Source organism: Acinonyx jubatus, chromosome C2 (assembly GCF_027475565.1).
Source record: "Acinonyx jubatus isolate Ajub_Pintada_27869175 chromosome C2, VMU_Ajub_asm_v1.0, whole genome shotgun sequence".
Classification (NCBI taxonomy): domain Eukaryota; kingdom Metazoa; phylum Chordata; class Mammalia; order Carnivora; family Felidae; genus Acinonyx; species Acinonyx jubatus.
The window spans coordinates 141,375,721-141,400,242 of record NC_069384.1 but is presented as its reverse complement, the minus strand read 5'-3'; the positions used below and the strand labels follow the sequence as shown (position 1 = coordinate 141,400,242).

Genomic DNA, 24,522 nt, shown 5'->3' with positions numbered 1-24,522 from the left:
CTCAAGGTGAAGCTCTTGCCAAGAGTTTGCATCCAGGACCCTGCTACTATTACCTACTGTTTCAGGAACCCAGGAAGTGTCCTGGGCTACAGCTGAATGTCATTAATTTTAGGTGCTACGAATTCATTGTTAGTGATGAATTTAGGTTCACATTCACTTTTGTTTAGCAGTTGTGTCCCTGTGCTACATTTTGGATGAATATTTAAAAGACTTCAGATAATAATTTGCCTTTCAGCACCTTGGAGCATTTCATAGTCGTTTACATTTGATGAACGTAATTTTAACACATTACCTTCTTTACTCACTACAGCCATCACCTCAGGATGAACCCCGGCCAAGCCAGAATTAAGTGGGAAGTTGAGAGTAATAAATTCTATAATTCAGACTTTTACTACATTATTGTTTTAGCAGTTGGGACCAAGTGAGAAATGGAAAACGTGCACGGCAACACAGAAGTCACTCAAAAAACAACTGTGGATTAAATAAACCAGGGGCTTATTTTTTCCTTTCGCAAGATGGGTGAGGAGAAACTCAATTTTTCTAGCATGGTCTCCTGAGTATATATGTTCAAGCCTTCTTGAAGTTGACTACTTAGCTCTTTCAACTCTGGCACCAAGGGTCTTGGTTCCTACTTTGTTCCTGTTACTACTTCAACCACAACCTCAGCTGTCACCCAGGATGCTCTTGGGTCTTAACGGATGCCCCCCTTCCCCTCCACCTCCACTTCATTCAATTAACAGAGAGTTTACAAAGGCCAAGCACTCTTCTAGGCGCACTAGGAATTTAACAGCAAACAGACAAAAAAAAAAATCACTGCTTTCATTGCTTGCATGGAGCGTACATGGAACACACATTACTATGTTAATCTATGTGTATAGACAAAGCATAATAAAACATAAAATATACAAAGTGTTATAAGAGGGTAAGTGCTGTACAGAAAAACAAGGCAGAGAAGGGGGGTGGAGGGTATTCTGCACACACTAATTACAGTTTTATGGCTACATTGTACGAGAGTCCAGAACTAATTCTTCAATATGAATCCATTCACCTTAGAGAGTGATGGGTACAAGTGATTGATGCCTTCAACAATTATAGGAGGTGCTTTTTAAAGAATGTCTTTCTCTTTCTCCATATTCGTTGTTTCATTCTTGTTGCACCTTTTCTTCCCCTTTTCTTTTTGTTGTTCAACTATCTTTAATGAGGCATTGGAATGGTGCAACTGAAAGAGCAGGTCTACTGACCAGGACCTAAAGCTACTTATCTTTATGAGCCTCTGCTTCCTCACCTGTAAAATGGGGATAATAAAACATATTTTGTAGTGTTGTGAGGATTAGCGATGAACCATGTTTACAAAACATCGCAGTCTCTAGTTGCTGGCCTCTTTAAATGGTAGCTATTATTAATAGAAACACATATGCTCTTATACAAGTAAGTGAATAATGTGTGCTTGCCTTGAAGTAACTCTGGGAAATTGAGAACAAAAGGGGACTAGGACCCAAACAAGGACGAGGCATGCAGCATCCTTAACTTTCTGACAAAGGGCTTTACTGCTAGAGACGGATAGGACGACGTGTGCTCCAGACCCGGCGTAACATACAGTTTCCTTCCAAAGCATTGATGTCGCTCCTCTCAGCTAACATTTTGTTATCTTTTAAAAACATTCACGATAAGCTTGTGAACAGTGATGCTCATAAGAAGCATGCTAAGTGTCAGGCACGTTTGCGGATAGAAATACACTTAACCCACCCGTGACCCTGTGCGGCCGATCCCATCATCATTCCCAGTGAGGGTGTAGATATTTGAGAGCCGACCTCGAGGTGTGGATATTTGAGGGTGGACTCAAGAGCGCGGGAGCCGCTGTGGTGCCTGGTCAAGGGGGGCAAGCACGCGAGGATACTGTTTTCAGAGTTGGGGTTCACACCTGCAGAACTGAGAGACTAAAAAAAAGAAAAAACAACTTGGAGGAGTCATGAAGACCCGTTAGCTCCCTTGGGGTTCCCGTGAGCGTCCTGGAAAAGGGAGCCGTCCTCCTACCCTCCTGCGACTCTGTAAGGAACCTGGTTAGGCGGTAGGGGCCACGGTAACCGTCCACCGCACTTCGAAACCTCAGGCGAATCTCGCACCTGCGGAACGAGTTAGACAATCTGTTTGGGTCAGTCACGATTTTACAAAGAGGGGCGGAGCCTCCTGAGGAGGCGGGGCGGCGGTGGCGGTGGCGGTGCACGCGGAACGCCGCGAGCCGCCGATTGGCTGGGACGGACGCCCGTCCCGCTTCCCTCCCGCCCCGTCTCCGGGTGGCCTCGCGGCGGGGCCCGCAGGCGCGCAGAGCGGGCTGGCGGTGCCAGACTGGCAGGGGGCGTGACGAGGGAGGCGGGGAGGGGGCGTGTCGGGGCGGGCCCCGGGCGCCGCGCGCGTCACGGCCTGCGGCCCCGCCCCCGGGCCCTACGCGGCTCACTCCTCCTCCCCCGCCTCGTCCTCCCGCTCGCTCAGTTCTCGCTCCACGTTCCACGCCGCGGCCTCGCTCCCCCGGTGAGAGCCGGCCCTGCGGCCGCCGCGCGCACCCGCCGCCCCGCGTCTCCCGCGCACGGCTCTCCCCACGCGCGCGCCTCGCTCACGGACGCACGTTCGTTTCCCTTCGCGCGCCCGGGTCTCGGCGGCGGCGGCGGCTGCGGCGGCGGCGGCGGGCGGACCGCGCGGGGCAGCTCCGTAGCGGCCGCCGCGGGCTGGCCGGCGGGCCATGGAGGCGGATGGGGCCGGCGAGCAGATGAGACCGCTACTCACCCGGGTAATGAGCGGGGTGAGGGCGCCGCGGGCGGCAGGGCTGCTCGGCGGGGGTGGGGGAAGCGCGGAACGAGGCAGACAAAGGCGGGGGCGCGGCGGCCGTCGCGGTCCGGCCACCTCGTCCCGGGCCCGGCGCCCCTCCGCCGCCCCGCAGCCGGCGCGCCTCGCCATCCCCTTTGTGTGGCCGCCCGGGGCGCGGGGGCGAGGGGGCGGCGGCGGCGGCGGCGCCCAGGAGGCCCGAGTGGGGGCAGCCGGCAGCGCGCCGCGGGCATCCTCGCCGCCCGCATCCTCGGCGCCCTGCGGGGCCGTCCGTCAGCCCTTGACCCCGACCATCTCTTCCTTTCTCTCCGCAGCGCTCGCCTCCCTTATTCCCGGGCGTGCTCTCCGGCCGGGGGTCTCGGTTCCGGTTGCCTTGGCGCTGGAGTTCAGATTAGCCCCTCGAAAATCCATCTTTCTTCTCCCTCTAAGCGCGGCTCCACCTGTTTCTAGCCCCAGGCAGTGGTGAAGACTTGGGGTGGATCTTTTCCCTTCTTGCGCGTCTCCCCACCCGGTCCGCGCGGTGTGCTTTTGTTCGGTGAGTTCTCCGGCCGCGTGGACGAGCTGCCTTCGCAGCAGCCAAGGCTGCTTTTCGCTGCTGACTCTGCCTGGTCCGCCTCCTCTTTTGGCGAGAACCAGGGGAGTAGCCTCCTGCCGCAGGCCAAATAGAAAGAGGAAAGTGTCCTGAGCTCTGCGAGCTGCTCCATTTTCAGTCAGCCTAGCAAAATCCCGTATCCCGGTGGCTTTCGCTTCGGCGTTAGAGGGGACTGGGGGTGGGCTTGCAGAAGGCCGGCGTTCCCATTTGGGATGCTGGACGGGCGGCCCATGCTCGACAAACTGACTTCCTGCTCTCATGTAGAATACATGTGTCCCCACACTTGTGATTCTCCTCTCTCTTCGTAGTTCCTGACTCAAACGGCGTGGAAGTGTTGTAAATTTTCCGCTTCCAATTCTTACTCTGTGACCAGCAGAGGAGGGAAGGATGCAGTGAAAATTTTCCAGTCTTTCACAACTAACAGGAAAATTGCTTTTTGTGTGTTTCTATTCGCGTTTTTAACCAGCTGCCCCCCCCCCCATCTTTTTTTAAAGATTATTGTAAGGCCCTGGAGAGTAGTCGTCGATTATTACTTCAGTATGTTCACTTACAAATTCTCAAATCATGGAGGAAAAGGGAGTCTCCAGACAGTGAAGTCATTTAGCAGTGGTTTTGGGGAGGATCAAGTCACAGTGGTGGTAATGGAATACTGGAAACTCGTTCTAAGGAATCTTCCGTAATTCTTTGTGTGACATTTGAATAAACTGCATTTTGGAGGCCTTTCTTTCTTTCTTTCTTTCTTTCTTTCTTTCTTTTAGCACTTTCTCTACTACTGTGTATCAAATACAGTGTTGTCTGTTCTTAGATTTGTTTGCAAATTTTCAGCTTAGAGCAGTTAAAGAACATTCTAGTTTTCATAAAACTGGATAGAAATTATGATGTCTTCTCAGATATTGGCTGCTTAGCTATCAAAAGAAGCATGCTAGGGGCATCTGGGTAGCTCAGTCTGTTAAGCCTCCGACTTCAGTTCAGGTCATGACCCCATGGTTCCTGTGTTTGAGCCCCGAATCAGGCTCTGTGCTGACAGCTCAGAGCCTTTAGCCTGTTTCAGATTCTGTGTCTCCCTCTGTCTCTGCCCCTGCCCAGCTCGCACTGTGTCTCTCTCTAAAATCAATAAACGTTAAAAAAAAAAAAAAAAAAAAAAAAAAGGCATGATAATGCTATTGCCTTCCAAATCATTCATTCATTCCTCATTGTAATAACACTTAGAACCTATTGTGTAATATCCAACAAGACAGAACCAACTCTGCACTAATGAAACTTACATCCAAATGAATGACAAAGAAATTATCAAGCACTTAATAATGGCATGGCAGGGGAGCACTTTGGAAGGGTATACTTTCTAAATCTTTGGGAAAATAAGACTTGGCCACAGTAAACATACAAGTCAGTAATAGAAATCAAATGTAATAAACTACCACACAGTCTAAAAATAGAATGACAGAACCATAGAACTGTGGTTTATGGAGTACGAACACTGTAACTTGAAAACTGGGAAGAGAGGAACTATTTGTATCAATAAAGTTATATTTTCTCATCAGTTTTCCCCTGGTAGATAAAGTCAGAAGAATGGAAGAGTATGATACTCATCAGTCATTACTTCTCCAACTGGCAACTACTTAGCATAGCCAAAAAAGTAGAATAAAGTTAATATTCATCAAATGCTATCTTGGGTATGTGATTATGCAAAATTTTTGAATAAATTGGTGGCAGTATATATGACTCTGAACCAAGTTCATCTGTTCCATAATTTTGGCTCTCAGGTTTCTTCTGCTTCTAAAATTCTGTAATTTTCATTGATCATGGTTTTGGGATAGGAGGAAAGTCATTTATCTTAGAAAAATGCAACTTTTGTTTGCTTTATTACAAAAACGTATTGCAGGCTTCTCTTTGGAATTGACTTGAACCATCAGTCGTATTTTCTCATATAGGTTAAATACTCTGTTACCACAGACAGCACTGGTTAGAAGGTTCCCAAGTTTTGACAATTGTTCGTTCTTTTAGGCAGTACATTATTTAATACAGTTCTGTTACCACTGAAATTTTCAGGCTGCTCCATGAATTTTGTTGGTACACAATTTCATTCATTTCATGGGTATTGTGATATCTCCTAGGTGCCAGGCACTGGGGTATGGGCACACAAGGTAGACAGAGTCCTAACCTCATTGAGTTTACTTTGGCGTGTGTTAGTGAACACAGTGATAGCCATTTGCATTCCTGCTAATTCCATTTGTGAGTGCCAGTTAAAACATTTTCCTGAGTCCATTAGAGACACTTTTAAAAAAGTAGTCATTAGAATAAATAAAAGATACCAACAAACCAGGATGAATTCAGTGGTTATTGGCAAGTAGAAGGTTTTTTCAGTAGGTCTGTAAGTAAGCATACCCTTTGGGATCTGTGGTTAGGTATTGATAGCTCTAGAGATCATATGTACCCCACGCATATTATCAGAATTTTCGTTACCTTTCAGCCTGTAGTTGGTTTGTTTCTCTGCACCACAATCTATGGAGTTGTAATAAAGGGAGAGATAGGAAATCTTATCCATTCAAATTAAGCTGTAGGACAATTGAGTTGGATTGAAGAATTGCTTTATTTGGTAATTGAGACCGAGAAGTACACAGGTTTTCTTCTAAGGGAGCTTAGGGTATGAAAATTAGAATATTTTGTTACACTAGACTCCTGTTACTTGAGTAGGTTAAAATCGAAAGCCAAAGTAACCTGTTGTTAGAGGAACCTGGTTTATTTTAGTGGTATGTGGGTATGAACCAATATATTCTAAAGCCTTAGTAGTTAAACTTGTCAACATCCTGTAATGGGTTGTTTTTCTTCCTCTTTCCTTCCCCTTCTTTCTTACTATATTTCATCACAAATATGATGTTAAAGTGGATAGAATCTGCAGTTCACAAAATGAGCCATTTACATAAAGGAACATACAGGTGAGTCTAAGGGTTAGTGTTACACATTAGGCAGTGTGGTTTTTGATTCATATTGTAGCTTTCTCTTATTGATTGTGGAGTCTCCTATAGTTACCAGTTTTATGGATACAGTATTTCAAATTTTGCAGTAAGCACGTATTAGTAATAAAGATCTGTGTATATATGTGTAAGGGTGCAGCAACTCACTCCCCCCGCCCCTTTTTAAACCTCCTTTTGAAACAAGAGAACTTGGTTCCTGTACAAAGCAGGTAGCTATTCCAGTATTCTAGCTTGTAGTGAAGTTTGCCTCTGTTTTTGTTTAGCAAGCAACTTCATGTATTTTGTTGAGTGATACTCATTGAATTACATAACTTGGGGAGACTTTGATGATTATTTGTAACTATGATGATAAACCGTGAAGGGGTCTATGGTTGGCATGGTGCTAAGATAGTGTTTGGTAGTGTTGCTGTTAAGTCTTCCTGAGGGCAGAGGACTTAGCCTGGAGTAGTGCTAGGTTTCGAAATTAGTGACTCTTTGCCTCCCTGGGCTAGACATTTTTAAATGACTGATGGAGGATGAGAGTGGCCAAAACTTTTTGTCAATGCTTGGTTTATGAAGATAATGTGATAATGATGTAAATGTGCATTTTTATCTGGAGCTGATTTGCCAGTGCAGAAAGGCTCTAGATGGGCTATCCCAAGCAGATTTTCATATTTACTCCAAAGAGGATATTTTTAAATATTTTAATTTTTATTAAGCCATAGTTTGGATTTTAGTAAGTTTAAGCAGGGTTTTTTTTTTTTTTTTTTAATAATATCCAAGTGAAGGGTAAAGCGTAGTCTGCCTTTCATAATGAAGTAGGAAAAATACTTTAATATTTTACCTATTTCTTTTTCTTTTGTAGGGAATATGTATATTAGTGTCATTTGGTTTTCATTTTGTTCACGTGTCAGTGTAGAATTGTCTTCTCTTTCTATATTCCTGGACTATACTGCTTCTTTTTTGTCAGATTGCCCGATTTGGAGAAGCTGTTGAATTCTGTATCATCTCTGACTAGGAACTTGGGAATTGGATGTACCTTTGGAAATGGATTCACATGTGTAAGGTGGCTATACTTTATTTTATATCATAGACAAGAGTGTGGAATGGTTTCTCAGAAGAGCATGAGAAGGGTAAACATGATACATATAATCTCTTTCTCAGAATTTGCCATAGCATATAATTAACACTTGGTGCTTGTATGTTTGGTGCGTGTTCTTTTATATATAGGGTGTTTTCAGCTTGATACCATTCTTTATTCTGGAAAAATACTGAAGATACTCACACAGATTCTTACCTTGGGAATTGATGTACTCAACAAAGATAGGAATAAAGCAAATTCATGTATCATAGACTGTATTCCCATTGAGTTCCATGGAAGTATTGGAGATGTTTTCATTAAAAAAAAAAAAAAAAAGTTCTGTCAAGCAACAAATTTTGGGGAGCACCTGGGTGGCTCAGTCGGTTGACCATCCGACTCTTGATTTCTGCTCAGGTCATCATCCCAAGGTGGTGGGATTCAGCCCTGTGTTGGGCTCTGCACTGAGCTTGGAGCCTACCTGAGATTCTTTCTGTCTCTCTCTCTCCCTCTGCCCCTCTCCCCCGCTCACATACGCGTGCTCTCTCTCTCTCTCTTTCTCTCTCTCTCTGTAAAATAAAAAAATACCATTTTTGATAAGAATTTAAATTAGAAATTTCCATTCTATTATAGTTTGGCTGCTGGGATACCATCATGATCTAGAAAACATCTTTCCTTTTTAAAAATTGTAGGACTTTTTAATGTTTGCCATGGGTGGATGGGGTTTTGGGGGGAAGGAAGTTGTCTGGGAAGAGAGGGAAGAAGGGTATTACTGAACTCTTTGTTTGAATTACAACAGATGCCCCTTGTAAGCAGATTCAAACTTCAGCACAAGGCTCCATGAGAGGAGCCTGGTCTGGGCTTCAGCCCCCACTGGCCCTCTCCGTGGAATGCCCTTCTGCCCTTTTGCCCTCCTGTAGGGTACCAGTCCCAAATCAGATGTGGTAGTCCTGCGTTTGTCAGTTTTCGATTTAATACTTCTCTCTCTCTCCTAATCATTTCACCTGCTAGACTGTAATCATGCTTGGGGATTTTCTGTTCTACATTTAAAACTCCTGGAATTTTTTCTTCCCCTGGGCATTCACATTGTCACATTCAGATCTGCAGCAGAATTATATTTCTGGTAGATTCTGCTGTCTAATGTGAAATGCATTTCATTCTGAAAATCCTTGATCTTGATTATATTGTACAAAATGAATTAAAGACCAACTTTTTTAATCCTGTAAGAATCTAATGTATTTGTTTAAAATGGGAGCCACCTGTGTAAAAATAAGACTACAACCCCTCGTAACCATTTCCACAGTTATTTAATAGGATTTACTTTGTGTGATATCATTAATTGTTAAACATGATCCCTTTTGAGGGTGCTTTATTTGCTTTACATCAAGGTACACTTCTTGGTGAATTCTGTGCTGTTTTTTCATTAGCTCTGGGTTCTGTCCTAGCATTTGAAATATCAGTGAGGCCACAGATAATATAGCACTTCTATTCAAAATTACTTTTAAAATAGATAAGACCATGGGGACTGTGGTCCATGAATTCCCAGACACTGGAAAATTTTATGCTTGTATGCATTCTTTGTAGGCGAGGATCAGGTAGCTTTACATCGAGATCTCAAAGGGGTTTATAATCCAAAAAATAGCTAAGGAATACGTAGTCTAAAAATTGGCTTAGCCGGTTTCTTTAACGTTCATAGTAGTCTTACATTTTGTTTAAATAGATGACAGTAATTATATATGCCCCAGTATTTGCTAAAGTTTGTTTTGTGGAATACTTCATCTATAGCAGGTTTGGCCAAAGAACTACTCTGTAGCCAGATAAGTTTGGGAAATGTCACACAGTATACATTTTGGAGATTCATAATGCATAATGGTATATTAAAGGCTCTGTGAAATCCTCTAATAAATACATTAAACTTTGGGGAGAGAATGCAGCCATGTGAAGTGGAAATTTCTGATGGTTATTACAAAATATGAACAGTAGGTCACTCATCTGTTTTATTACAGGTCTAAGAAAACAAGTCCTGTGAGAGGGATAATTCACTTGGTTACAGTGGCAGGAGAGATTTGAAAAAAAAAAAAATGTATCACTTAAGAAGATGTTTTGGAAGCAACCTGATAGGGTCTGGTTGAATACATTATGGTATATCCACAGAGTGGGGTACTACGGCTCTTAAAAAAAAGGTTGGGGGGAAGATGTCTTTGTACTGATGTGGCAGATCTCTAGGATAAATTGATGGAAAGAAGCAACGTGAGGGACAGAGGGCACTATACAGCGCCTTTTCTTTAAGGGGGATAATAAGAACATATAGTTGTATTTACTAGGATTTTTATAAATACACTGGAAAGGTAAATAAAAAAAACTAACAAGAAATGGTTGCCATAGAGAGTATGAGGGAACAGGACCTGAGCCAGGGGTAGGGACAAAACCAGTGTGTCCCTTTCTATGTAATTTTGGATTTTGAACCTCGCAAACATAGTAGCTATTCGGTAAAAGAGGGGATGGTTTCTTATGTCACTTTATGTCGTGGGTTAACATATTTCGTGAGAGACCTATGGCTTGATATAGTCTAATATGTTATGAACTGCTTAACTTTAACTTGGAAAGGGAGTCGTGAACACACGACTCGGTAAAATCACATGCTCCGTGCCTCCTGGTGTTACCGAATGTCCGAGTCCTTTGGCACCTTTGGGTTTGCATGTTACCAATGTCCTGATTGTCCTCTCACTTTCACCTCATTTCTGTCCAGGGACTTAGACTGTGGAAGAGCCAGTAGAAGCCAGTGGGAAGACACTGAGGATGCTGTTATACATGAAATGCCTTAGGCATAGGAAAAGAGCTGTTTTGGTTGTATATTTTTTTAAACTTAGAATTTTCCTTTGCAATTTTTATACTTACCTTCAATCGAGGATCATAAATGTTAAAAAAAAAAAATCACCCAGACTAATTACAATGAATTGTTGAGATTACAGTGGTGCAGCGGCAGGGGGCACCATTCATGCTGTTTTCCTGGTTTTGCTCCAGAAGGCACCATTTACGCTGAGAGTGGTACAGCTGCTTCCCCACAGAGCTGTGTGACCTGGAAGTGCTGTGGGAGGACAACACTGTGCCTGTGCCTTCCTCACGTGGGAAGTGTTGATCCTCAGGCTGGATTGATTAATTCACTAATTAACTAATTTTAGTTAGTTAAAAAAGCTAGCTAAAAATAAGACTAAAATGATTTCTGTTTAGCTAGGTTTTTCATTTTTTTAAAACTTTTTTAAAGTTTATTTATTTTGAGAGAGTCTGAGAGAAAGAGAGAGAGGAGGAGCAAGAGAGGGGCAAAGAGAGAGGGAGAGAGAGAGAGAATCCTAAGCAGGGTCGGTGCTGTCAGCACAGAGCCCGATGCCGGGTTCAGTCCCAGGAACCCTGAGATCATGACCTGAGCCAAAACCAAGAGTCAGATGCTTAACCGACTGAGCCACCCTGGGGGCTCTTCTGTTGAGCCAGGTTTTAGAAGTCAGTAACTTGGAAAAGAGAATCTTTTCTTTTCTTCTCTTGAAAGTATTTTTCTATTTGAGTGTAAACCTCCATGGCATTCCTAGACTTCCCAGCACCTGAGATGGAATAATGAAACCTCTTCCAGTGGGCACGCTGGATAAGGAGGAGGAATGCTGTGATTCTCACGTTGGGAATCGCTAATCGAGGACTTGGGGGTTTTGTCCTTTGCTCTGGGGGCAAGGGAAGAACAGGTAACTGACTCTTTAGAGAAAGCCTGCTTTGAGCCGTGCATCTTATTAGGCATCTTTTAATCACTTATTATCCCTCTTACAGATGGGAACTCCTGGGCAGAGAGATTTTCTGAAATTTCCCAGTCCATACAATTAGTAGGAGGCTAAGCTGAGATTTGAACTCATGGTCGATGCGAAATCGCTCGTGTTCCGTATCATTATTCTAGAGTAATCCGTGATCCCTGTTTGTCAATGCCATTTAACATTAATCACATTAGATCATTTTACATGTATGATACTTTGAAAGCCTTAGATAATTGAGCCGAGTTTTATAGTTAACAGCTTTTATTACTGTAACTTTTGTGAATTTGTTGCTAATATTATAGAAATTAAGTATTTAAAAGAAATTTGCCTCTTTGCCTCCAGATTCAGGAAATCTGAATTTTTCTGGATCATTGTGGAATGAATCCTCCTTTAGGTCTCTTCCCACAATTAGGTCTGTTCTGTGGTTTAACGTGTAGAAAATGTTCAGTGACTGTTCAATGAATGAATATAAGGATAATGTCATGAACTCCTAAGATTTGAAGCTGAATATGTTCCTAGTGAGTTGTTCAATCAGTCAGTTAAGAAATTATATAGCTTCTGTCTGGTGGTGTTACCATGAAGCAAAAGACTCTTACTTTGCCAGTAGAAGAAAATGTTTTTTGCCTTTGTTCTGTTGTGGTGGATGGGGGTGGGGGGGGTGGAGATATTGAATAAATACAGTTTGGAGTGATCCCAGAGTAAGAGTACTTAATATTTTTTTGCCCTGAGATACAATTTCAGGCAAGTGAGTGTTAAGCACGTTAAAGTGAAAATTTTATGGCTCAGTATATTTTCACAAGTTCTAAATACATTTAAATGGATTGTTGGAAAAGAGTGCATTGGTATTTTACTTGTATAGTAACACTTGTGTAATATTTGCTTTATGAAAATCTGTGACATTTCATGTATACAATTACAAAAGGACCAGTAGCAAGAAAAGGGATCTTCAAGCCCAGATACAATGTCAGCTGCTATATATATTGGTTCGAAATTGTGCTGTTTCTCTAAATTCTTTAGAATTATTACTTACATAAAAGAATTTTTGTTCTGTTCATTTGCTTTAAATTTTACGATTTTGTGGTTTGTGGGCTTTCTTCCTTCCTGGATCCCACCTTCCTGACTTCCCAGTCCACGCCTTCCTTCCTGGACCCCGCCTTCCTGACTTCCCAGTCCACCTTCCTGACTTCCCAGTCTGTGCATCCGTGTTTGCACAGGTGCCATAACTGGCCAGTGCCCTGGCTCAATAGAGTCCTTTCAGTAATATTCTGTACTTAGTTTTGTTTTGTTTATAATTGTTCCCAGATGACCTTCTAACACGTTGAGGAGGAGTTTCTTTATCCATTTATGTGCGTACCATTAGCAGTATCCTCAGGATGAGGTTCTGCTGTGAGCCTGTTTAAATCTGGGCAGTTGGCCTCCCTTTTGTTAGGAATAAGGGATTCATTCAGACCAAAATTGGCCTTTATGTGGTCTTACATTTTAGCTTTTTGAACTGTTTTTATTCAGTAATAGGAAATTCACGAAATAACCACAAGTCCCAAGCCTTATTTTTAAGACAAGGTAAAATTTGGATGTAGCCTAACCTTAGACCCTGGTGTGACAAGTACACGCTTGGGTTTGAGACACACGTCGGGTTCCCATACATCGTCATCTGCCATCAGGTGGCCTTGGGCAACTAACATCTTTGAATCTCATTTTTCTCATCTATAAAATTGAAATTATAATACTTACAGGGCTTCTTCAGGATCAGGGAAAAGCATATAGTGTGCATAAAATGCTGAATGTGCCTGTGGAAACTTGTAATTAGTAACCATCATATATTTTTATGAAATGTCTCATGTAACAGAATTCTAAAAGAATTAGTCTCCATATTGATTGAAGAAATAGAAAACAAAGTCTTAACTATCCTTAACTTCTGGCATTGAGATCTTCTAGATAGCTCTGTGGGAAGGAATTATGTATTGGGAAAAACTCAGTCCTCTTCCTGTATTTTTCCTTTTCTCTCACATGACTGCCACACTTACAACACTTCTGACGACAGATGTGTGTGTGTGGGGGGGGGGGGGGGGGGGAGGTTCCTCCTACCAGTCAATGCTGTGGCCCTAGCTGGGTGTTACAATTTAACTCCATTCTGGCACTGTCTACCGGGAGATAGCATCAGACCCCACAAGTTAAGCACTCTGACTCACAGTTGCCCCTTCTGATGTCAGTTGCCAGTCCAGGTTGTCACCTGTCCTTCTGACCGATCAGCTATACGGTGGAGGTTCCCATGACCCCTTCTTGGATTCCATTGACTTGCTAGAGCAGCTTACAGAACTCAGGAAAAGTTTGTTCACTTTTGCCAGATTATTCTGAAAGGGTATATGGTAGAGGACCCAGATGAACTTCCAGATGGAGGAGATGCATAGAGCGAGGGGTGCGGCAAGGGCTGGTGGAGCTTCTGTCCATTAAGAGTGCCACTGCCACTCTTCCGGCACCTCCACCCACGTGTTTGGCCACCCAGAAACTCTCCAGACCCTGTACTTGGGGAGTTTTATGGAGGCTTCATCGCGTTGGCATGACAATCATTAACTCCATTTCCAGCTTCTCTCCCCCCTCTGGAGAGTGGGTTGGGGCTGAATTCCAAGCCTCTCATCATGGCTTGGGCTTTCTGGTGACCAGCCCCCATCCAGGAGCCACCAAGAGTTACCTCGTTAGAACAAAAGACCCTACTGTCATGCAGGAAATTCCAAGGGATTTAAGACTTCTGTGTCAGGAACCAGAGACAGAGACCAAATGTTAGAACGAAAGATGCCTCTGGTGCCTTTATCACTTACAAGATTATGAGGGATTTAGGAGCTCTGTGCCAGGAACCAGGGACAGAGACTAGTATATATTTTGTTCTGCTACCTCACAGGTTAGGTGGTGGTTTATTGCCTTAAGCACCAAACTTAAGATATTTTGACAAAATGTTTAGACGTTTAAAGCATAATACGATTTTTTGATTTAAATAATTTTAACCATTTGACAGAACATTTGAAATGTGATATGTGTGTCTCCTTTTAAAAATGAGTACTGATCACTAGTATTAGGCTGTTGTGGTCTGTTAAAATCTTATTTTAATTATTTTCTTTTGTCATTGAATTTCTTAACGTGTTTTAAAGATAACAGAGGAAGTCACAGAGTCATTTAAATGTGGGTGGGGAGGAGAAGGGTTTTGTATTGTGTCACTCTGTGATATACAAATCTTGCCTCTTCAGATGGTCTTCTGATTCTTGACTTGTTATAGATAGTTGAGGTTACTAGATTGCTTAATTCTGTTTTCAGGAGATCTTGTTGTATCTTATTAGTGTTAGATTTTCAGAATTTAGTCTGTAGGGTATTGCAGTATAGAAGAATTTAGCACACTGCTTGGCAGAGTAGGTATGATAGTTCCTAATTGTTATTCTGCTAAGGCTCAGTGACAAGAAATTTTATGAGTTTATAGTTTCATCTTAAATTTAATTGTCATTTATATTTTTTCTGTAATCTGAAATAACAAGAATTATTTAAGTACAAGTGTACTTAATTGGATAAAGTGAGGCTTCTGAATTTTGCATATATATGTACACATGTACATATATAGGTACACATACACTCTCATATACATGAGTATGTGTTAATCTGAACCATTGGATCACTAAACAATTTAGAGATATTTAGGAATTTTCAGATTACCTGTAGCATTGAATTTTAATGGGTTATATTAGTCAAGATACCATTCTACCACAAAAATGTGATTTCTCAAAAGGTCCTTATTGTAGGAATTTTAAGGTAATGCAGTTTGTTTTAAGGAGGTCATGTAAGGGGGCACGTGGTGGCTCAGTTGGTTAAACATCTGACTTCAGGTTCATGGGGTTGGGCTCTGTGCTGATACCTCGGAGCCTGGAGCCTGCTTTGGGTTCTGTGTCTCCTTCTCTCTGCCCCTCCCCTGCTGGTGCTCTGTCTCTGTCTCTGTCTCTCAAAAGTAAATAAATATTAAAAAAAAAAAAAAAAAAAAAGGAGGTCATAGACCATTGTCAGTTGCATTTTTTGTTTTGTTTTGTTTTGAGATTGATGTTTTCTTACCTCCATTTTTCAAGCTACTTCAAATCTTTTTTAAAAACAGTTTTAGGGTGCCTGGATGGCTCAGTCGGTTAAGTGTCCAACTCTTGATTTTGGCTCAGGTCATGATCTCATAGTCATAAGATCAAACCCCACGCGGGGCTCTGCGCTGAATGTGGAGCTTGCTTGGGATTCTCTCTCCCTCTCTGCCCCTCCTCAGCTCACGTGCTCGCTTTCTTTCAAGAAAAAAAAAACAGTTTTGATAGAGGTAAGATATAGATAAATAATTTTATTGATTAAAAGCCAAAACAGTATTTTACTATAATAACATAGGTGTTATAGCAACGTGTGGGCTCACCCAGAATTAGAATCATATTGGAAGTGTGTTAGGGAGAGGTGGGAGATAAGGTCAAAAAGGGAGTGAGGGAAAGAATTTTCAGGTTAAATTTCATCATTTTAGATCACAATTGAAAAATACAAATTGCATGTTTTACATAATTGCATTTAATACTCAGTTTTTAGATGTTAATTAATTTTGCTATCATGTCCTAATTGCATAGAGTTAGCAATAAATGGGTTTGAAAGGTTAAGTGGTGAATATTGAGTGGATTAGCCACGAGGGATTGTTTTATACTTATGGTGCCAGTGCCTCCTCACTTCCCGTTGTGAACTTCAAACAGTTAGGGGCAGTTTGAGATTTCTAATTTTGTGGCACTGAATCTCAGATCACTGGGGGTTGCTGCATTTTCCTGCCTCTACAATAGGTAGAGGCATCTGATGGGAGAAGTAAATCATGTTCATTGAGAAAAATTTTTGTAGAGAGACAAAATGATACCATTTCAGCCTTATTTTTCAAACTGCCTCATGAGAATAACAATACATCAAAACAAATGAACATTGATAGGCTAATTTTGGTGGGACCTGTTGATTAGTGTTTGTTTAGTGTTTAATGCCTTGAATCTGGAGTAAACAGCTTTTGCTTTAGTTTGTTGTCTGAAATAAATGAACTTGACCATTGTATTTTAGATCATAGGACTAGGGCCTTTAATCAAAACTTTTTACTCATGGTGTAGATGGTGAATTAAAATGTTAATTTTTACCCTTTTTTACTTTGTCCTCCATTATTCAAAATAGTTATGAAGCTAAAACCCTGAGTAGCCTCTGCTTGTCCAGCTTCTAAAGTAGGTATGATTAAATAAAATTTAGGAAGGATATTTAATGTCAGAATATTCATTCTCTGTATCTTCTCACTGTTTTCCAAGCCGTTATGATTTATTACTGGTTTGTAAAAATAACGTATTATATTATCACAAGCATTAAAAAAAAAAAAAAAGTAGAAAATACCAGACAGTACAGTTGGAAAAATAATTATTTTGTGAAACTTTTGTTACATATACATACATGGATGTAAACAGATAATGTGTGTACTATATTTCCAGGGGTTACTGTTAAGAAAAAAAATTGGAAATCTGTTTTTATAAGATTAACATTTCATTACATTCTTTTGAGATTTATATATACATATGTACATACACATGTATTGTTTTTTCATTTAAAATTTTAACAAATCCAAATAAATGTCCAGATTAAACACTTATTTGATGTCTAAGTTAAAGCTACATCAAAAGGTTTTATACTGAAGAATTTAGCTTCTGGTTCCATGTACAATAAATGAGGCATAATGAGAAAGAAGTGCCTGTATGTATGTATGTATGTATGTATGTGTATATATACACACACACACACAAATAAACAAATAAGTAAAATATATAAATGTTTATGATATGTAAATAGAAAGACTTTTGTTTAGTCAGTTTGACCTACATGTACCTGAGATGTTATATTATTGTTAATGAGATGATCATTTAGAAAGGACTTGTATGGAAACTCCATGGAGAAAATCTTACCTTTAATACCTTAGCAACTGAATCAATTCCTTAGTGCTACGCATTAACTGCTTTAGGATTTTATAAGAAGCAAGATGAGCAGCATGCACTGCTTAATGACATTAAACTGTAATTTTTAGATTTTATGTGTATGTAAATACACATACTTTGAGAAGGCTTGGAGGAAAACAGGTATTATTTGTGTACAGGATAATCCTTATAGACTTAGGTTTTTTTGGAGAGGGATCTGAAGGAGAGTCCATTTGTTTCAATAGGAACCAAATTCATTGATGTAGGGAGGCATGAGTCTGATTCTATTTGATGAGCTGTAATTTATTTTTTAAAGAAATCTCTATGCCCAACATGGGTCTTAAACTCAACCCTGAGATCAAGAGTTGCATGTGCAGCCAGGTGCCCCTATAATAAAGATTTAAAGACATTTAATAAAGATATTTTAATAAAGATATCTCTAAAAGAGTTAAATTATTGTGCAAGGACTAGACAAAATGGTCATTTTTTCACTGGATCATCATGTTGGCACCTTAGCAGTGATTTACTTATTGACCTGTGTGTTGAGTTTATTTTTTTAAAGTTTATTTTTTTTGAGAGAGAGAAAGAGAGAGAGTGCATGAGCGTGCACAGGCGAGGGGCAGAGGGAGAGGGAGAGAGAGTTCCAAGCAGGCTCCACACTGTCAGCAAGCCCAGCTCAGGGCTTGAACTCATGAACTGTGAGATCATGACTTGAGCTGAAACCAAGAGCTGGACACTTAACCAACTGAGTCATGTAGGCACACCCTGTGTGTTGAGTTTTAACTGGAAAGGTGGCTGTAGTGAAAATTTTCATATCAATTTTCATATAGTTGAAGTTTAGGCTCTTGATGAAGTTAAGTGTGTTTAGGCATGACTATCTTATGAGAGGTCCTCTAAAGCTGTTCTAGGACTGAGTTCCTTTACGAGGTATTCAAGCCTTGCCAATGTTTGAGCTTTTGACGACTGTTAGAGAAGTCTTCAGTGGACCCAATGTGGGAATTTATGTTAGTTTCTATTTTACAGTGTCATTAATGTGATATATTCCCGTAATTCTTATTCTGTGAACCTTGAGGCTCTTAATCTATCTTTCATTTTTGGTTTGTTTTCTGGTTTTGTCTATTGCCTGCACTTCCTATCCAGTTTAGAATCCATGACCCATATCTTCTGCCTCCGTTTTGTTGTTTGAGGACATTTATCATCATGTCTCTTGGTTTTTAATATTTTGGTAAATTCCTAATCCTCAGTCAGTTTACCTGTGCTGGAGATACTCAGAACAGCTGGAAAAATTAAATTACACAGCTTTATAGATGGGTACTCCTATACATTCCTGCTTCTTTCCTCTGGTTCCTCATGAAACATAGAAGATACTCCCATGTCTAATTATCTCCTGTTCTGTACAGTGGGCACATCAAACATTCTTGCTCTCTCCAGAATGTATCCTCTTGCCCCCTCAATCTTAGTAAATAGTGCTGCTTTCTTCACAGAGACAGTAGAGGAAACCAGAAGGAGCTTCATCCACTGTTTCTTGTTGGACAGCTCAGCTAGACCTTGTGGTGTCTTACATAGGACTTAGAAAACCATTTCTTCTGTGTTTCTTATCAATGAATGGCAAATTTGACTCAAATTTGAAAATGGGAGCATTGTCATGGCTTTTCTTTCCGTCTGCCCAAACCCCAAATCCAGTGGATTCAGCATCCTATCTCTAGTCTCCTTTCTCCAAACTTCCTTTGATCATTGCAGTTCAGGCCTCTGTCTTCTTTTGCCTGTAATAATGTAGTATCTTTCCAGTTGGCTTCCAGTGTTAAATAAAAAGTACTGTTTTGTTAAGGAAAAAGTTTCGACACTTGCTAAAGAAGGTAAAGCAGACTGTATTTAAGGGAGACTATCCTGATACGGGTGTAGTGGCCATACAGTGGAGAAGAGAGATTGGACCCAACCCTGAGTCTAATGAGGACAAGAGGCATTTAAATCCAAGAAGTAGGGATGGGGATCAGTGGGTGGAAAGTTACTAAGAGGAAACAGCAGAGGTAAGGGGGTCCTTATTAGACCGACTCAGCAGAATCTGGGAGGGAGGACAGGGTGGTCAGGTATCCAAGGTGGTCAGATGCCAAGGATGAGGGGTTTTCATTAAACTCATTTGTCAGGATTCTCACTCAAACTGGATTCTACAAGGACAGAGAGGGAACCCAAGGTCTGCTCAGAGAAGCCTGATTCAAGTTTGGTCAAAGGAGAGAGTCTTTGTCACCAGTTTCTACATTGTCACCTTGCTAGGGGATCTTGGTACCAGTGATTATAGTTCCCTTTTTAAAGCCTCTTGCTCTAAGGATGAATCTAAAACTTATCTGTGCCCTGGAAGGTCTGGCCCGTTTCCCTTTCTCTACCTTTTTTCTGCCTTGTCTGCTCTTTCCTCTTTCTTGTATTTCAACCATTGTCAAATTCGTTTAGTTATTTGAACACACTGGACTTTCTCATCTCTGGGTCTGGGTATATTAAATCCCTACTCCTAGCGTAGTTCCCGACACATAGTAGGCACTCAGTAAATATCTGTTAGATGATTAAGTGAATAAAGGAATAAATGAAAGTATCTTGTAGTATAAGGATAGATATTAAAATCTCTGAAAAAAATACATAGATATCCAAATGATTGAGGTAGTGAAAAGATACACTTAAAATCACATATCCAAATGGAGAATTTCTTAATAATGTACGGGCATTTTGGATAGTTACAATAGTGCTTTCAGTAAGATGCAAATTTGTATAAAATGAATGGAAAATCATTTGCATTGAAGAAACCCTTGATCTAAAGGATGGCACTCCCATTTCCTTAGATTTAGGTTTGAATACTATCTGCTGGCTACATTATTGACTGCCTCCTCTGTCTCTTAGAATTCATGACTTAAGTCGCCATTTAAGTGAGTATGAAACCATTAACACCTGGAAAGACAAGTGACAGTAAGTGCCTTACCTATGCTGAAACCAGTTTTTTTTTTAAACCTTTCAAAATATCCATGTTTTTAAATGAAAGCAAAAAAAAAAAAAAGATAAAAAAGCCCTATGTGACTTGCATCAAACCTGTCTAGAAAGGAGTATTTCGTTTTTACCAGTAAGGATCTGTTGTACACATACAAAGTTAATAATTCTGTGTGAAGAAAATTATATTTTCAAGGAGCTTAAAATTAGGTGGGAAATAGTGGTGAATACGTAAAGAAAAAATTCAATTTCACTTAAATATAAAATGTAAAATTAACATAGGATGACCAGTGAAGATGGTCACATGATAGGATGGTTCTAATACCTAATATTTAATAGTTTTGTGCCAGGAACTTTTCTGAGCTCATTACCTTCATTATCTTGTTACATTGTTATAATTTATCAGTTGTAATACATACTACAGATAGAGGACACTGAGATTCAGTGAGATTAAGTAATTTGTCCAGTTTTGCCTAGCGAGTAGTAGAGCTGGGATTTGAATTGAGGTAATCTGAGTCTAGAATCTATATTCATTAATGTAATTAATGTTTTATCTGTAGCCAGAGTAAACTTGTTGACGGGTTGCATTACGTATATATAGGCACTGTTTTCCGTAGTATTTAGTGTTAATTTTATATCTAATGTAATTTATGGAGATAATTTGCTGGATTAGGTCATTAATTAGAAGCTGTTTCTCAAATATATGTAAGTCATTTTCATTAATGAAATTTTATGCAGTGTTTCATTATTTAAACATGATTTTGCTTTCTGAGTCCTACTTTATTTCTTCCTTAGCCACATATTCTAATGTTGCTGTTATTTTCCAGATGCTCTGACCACTGCAACATGTACTTTTTGTCTTCCAAAGATACTATGTTTCTTGTTTGTTGTAGTTTCTTCTTTCTCTTTGTACTTGTCAGTTTATCTTTTAAAAAATTAGTATCGGGGCACCTGAGTGACTCGGTTAAGCTTCCAGCTTTTGGTTTTCGCTCAGGCTGTGATCTTACAGTTCATGAGTTTGAGTCCCGTGTGGGGCTTTGCACTGACAGCACGGAGCCTGCTTGGGATTTCTCTCTCCCTCTCCCTCTGCCCCTCCCTGGATTGCACTCTCTCTGTCTCCAAAAATAAATAAACATTAAAAAAATTAAAAATTACTATCAAGTTAGTGAATTTTGGGAGGGAGAAGAGGTAAACCCAAACCCAGTCTTTGATCTGTCATGCTCCTTGATGACCCAAGTCATTTTTCTTTACTTCCTTGCCTTTTGTAAGCATAAAGTGAGTTACTATTGGAAGAAACCTTTATTTATTTATTTTTTTCAGATAAAAATGTGTCTTCTGGTGTGCCTGGGTGGCTCAGTCAGTTAAGCATCCGACTTTGGCTCAGGTCATGGTCTCACAGTTCATGAGTTCGAGCCCTGCGTCGGACTCTGTGCTGACAGCTCAGAGCCTGGAGCCTGCTTTGGATTCTCCGTCTCCCTCTCTCTCTGCCCCTCACCTGCACCCTCTCTCTGTCTCTCTCTCAAAGATAAATAAATGTTAAAAAATGTGTCTTCTGTTAGAGAACAAATATGGAAAATATTGGAAGAACGTGAAATAAAATGACCATTTGTTTGAATTCAATTGAGTTAGTTGCTGAAAATACTTAAAGTTAGATGATGTGCTTTTCAACTTGAGGATAATTGCCTGATGAATTAATTTCATTCAAATTTGGGCCATTTGGAAGATAAATATTATCTTGAATCCATAAAAGAACTAGTATCAGAGGAAATAGCAACAACCATTTGTTGTAATGGTTAGAATTTGCTAGTTTATCTGCACAACAATTAAATTTGGCAACTTTTAATTTTAGATTTTTAAACTACTACTGTTTTATAATGGACAGCTTTTACCTTAGTAAGTGAAAACAAATAGAATGGTTTTGAATATTCCAGGCAGGATTCTTTTGGTTGCCTGGGATCAGAAATCTATTTAAACTTTCTACAGTTAAAGAGATCTTTATTGCAAGTATGTAGAGTTTTTGCTGGGATCCAGGAAAAGCTGAACGCAAGCTTCAGAAAGGGAAGATGGCTTCAGAGCACAACCTCTCTAATCTTCCTCTTCCTCATCTTTGACACGTGGCTTCTTTATGAAGTGCCCCTTGAAGTCACGTGTGTCTTTTGTCCTCATCTGCTTCAATTTCCCCAGTTTTTTGTTGTCAAACTGACAATCTCTTGTCTGGATCCTTCTAAGCAAGGTTGAGTCTATGACTTTTAATTTACCAGATTAACCAGATAACTCCCTTGTGGTGAAATGCATACAGGGACAAGTTGTGATGATTTTTCTAGTGGATTCATTCAGCCGATTGGAGGAGTTAACGTAGAGATGCTCTATATTTCAAAAACCACTTTGAAAGGGGAAGGTTTATAGGTGAATAAGTAAGGTCTGAGGACTTGTTTTACAATGTCTTAAAGGTACACATGTAAAAAGATTTCCATCCTGCCTTTATTTCTCTAAGAGCTACTGTTATTAAAACTACAGTAGGGATAGTGTATACAGTAAAATTATCCACATGACATCCTTGGGATTCCTGTACACTGAGAACAAGTACCTTTCAGTAAAACCCTTCAAGCTCAAGATGCATTTCTGTCTGTAGAGTTCATTGCTAAATGCAACTTTTATATAAGGATGAAGGCTTCACTTTATGTTTGCCTCGGTGGGCATCCATGCTGACTTCTGAGGAAGAAGCTGGTAGATTTTGTTTGTTTTACTGATCTTAAAATACTAGAGATAAGTAGTAGCTCTCAGGTGTTTCTGGAGCAGCGGTTCCTCAGTGGGTCTGCGTGTTGAGGTGTGTTTCGTCCCTTAGGACCTCTGGCGTTCCCGGAGACGTTTTTGCTTATCGCAACTGGGGAGAGGGGGTTTGTGTTGCTACTGGCACCTAGTAGGGAGAAGAAGGCAGATATGCAGCTGAACAGCCTACAGTGCACGGGACCTCCCCCTACAACAAAGAAGCATCCAGCCCCAAATGTCAGTGGTGCCCAAGTTGAGAAGCTCTGTTGTCCGGAGTCAAGGATCATAGAGCCAAAAAAAGGTTACAAGGTTCAAAAGAGACACGATTTTGGAGTTAAGCACTGGTTTTTGAATGCCTTAGGGGAAGTGAGAGAGGAGATCATTTCTACCAAAAGCCTGTGTGTAAATATATCTGAGTTTACTACATTAATCTGCATTTTGACTTTGGTAATTGTACTATATTTAAACCAGTTTTAGTTACATTTTAATTCTTACCAATCATACTACTTTTTAATTTCATAGGTATGTTTTCCTAATGGTAGTCCAAGATGAGACCTACAAGAATGAAAAATTCTTTGTAATTGACGTTTAGGAGTACTATAAATGAGTATTTTCTTAGTGCAAATATGAATTGAACTACATCTCCTTCATCCCTAGCATTTACATGTGAAGTATTAACTGAGAAAAAGATGCTTTCCCAAGAACAGTTGCTACTTTTTATGATGTATTTTTTTCTTGAAAGTTTTTTTTTTTTTTTTTTAAGATTTATTTATTTGAGTAATCTCAGTACCCAACATGGGGCTTGAACTCATGACCCGGAGATCAAGAGTCACATGCTCCACCGACTGAGCCAGCCAGGTACCCCAGAAAGTTTTTTGATAAAACAATTTTTACTTTATAGTGAAATATATTTGTGAACTAGATTCTTCAGTTCTTTAATTCTCATGAAATTGTAGATAAATCTCAAAATATTTTTAGAAACAAAATTCCTGAAAGCTATAGGTATTTGAAATACTTAAAAAAAAAATGACTGTGTGTGGGTGGGGGAGGTGCTGGGTGGCTCAGTTGGTTAAGCATCTGACTTCGGCTTAGGTCATGATCTCACAGTTCGTGAGTTTGAGCCCCGCATTGGACTCCGTGCTGACAGCTCAGAGCCTGGAGGCTGCTTCGGATTCTGTGTCTCCCTCTCTTTCTGCCCCTTCCCAGCTCGCACTCTGTGTCTCTTTCTCTCAAAAATAAGTAAACATTAAAAAAAAAAAAAATGACCGTAGGGTTGCCTGAGTGGCTCAGTCAGTTAAGCATCCAACTCTTGATTTTGGCTGTCATGATCTCACAATTCATGAGATCAAGCCCTGCATCAGGCTGTATACTGACAGTGTGAAGCCTGTTTGGGATTTTCTCTCTCCCCCACCTCTCTCTGTCTCTCTTCCACTCATGTGCGCTCTCTCTAAAACTAAAGAAATTAAAAAAAAACAAAACAAAACGACTGTAAGTCTGCTTCACTATAACACATTGATTATTCAGTGGCATATGTAAAATGCCCATATAAAAAATATAGCTGTCATTT

The 24,522-nt window shown here is 40.5% G+C and overlaps 1 protein-coding gene across 8 annotated transcripts in view; it reads left to right on the top strand.

Annotated features, from left to right (window-relative positions):
• Nucleotides 1–2,608: 2,608 nt before the first annotated feature.
• SLC4A7 (solute carrier family 4 member 7) overlaps nucleotides 2,609–24,522 on the top strand; it is a 105,767-nt gene continuing 83,853 nt past the window's right edge. For 7 of the 8 annotated variants that reach the window (XM_027040893.2, XM_053221549.1, XM_053221548.1 and 4 more), the window contains exon 1: nucleotides 2,609–2,785. In XM_027040893.2, coding sequence (XP_026896694.1) covers nucleotides 2,738–2,785 — 48 coding nt within the window. In that variant the 5' untranslated portion in view covers nucleotides 2,609–2,737. Of the gene's footprint in view, nucleotides 2,786–3,827; nucleotides 7,433–24,522 lie in introns of those variants that run through there. The other variant, XM_053221546.1, reaches the window with a different exon arrangement.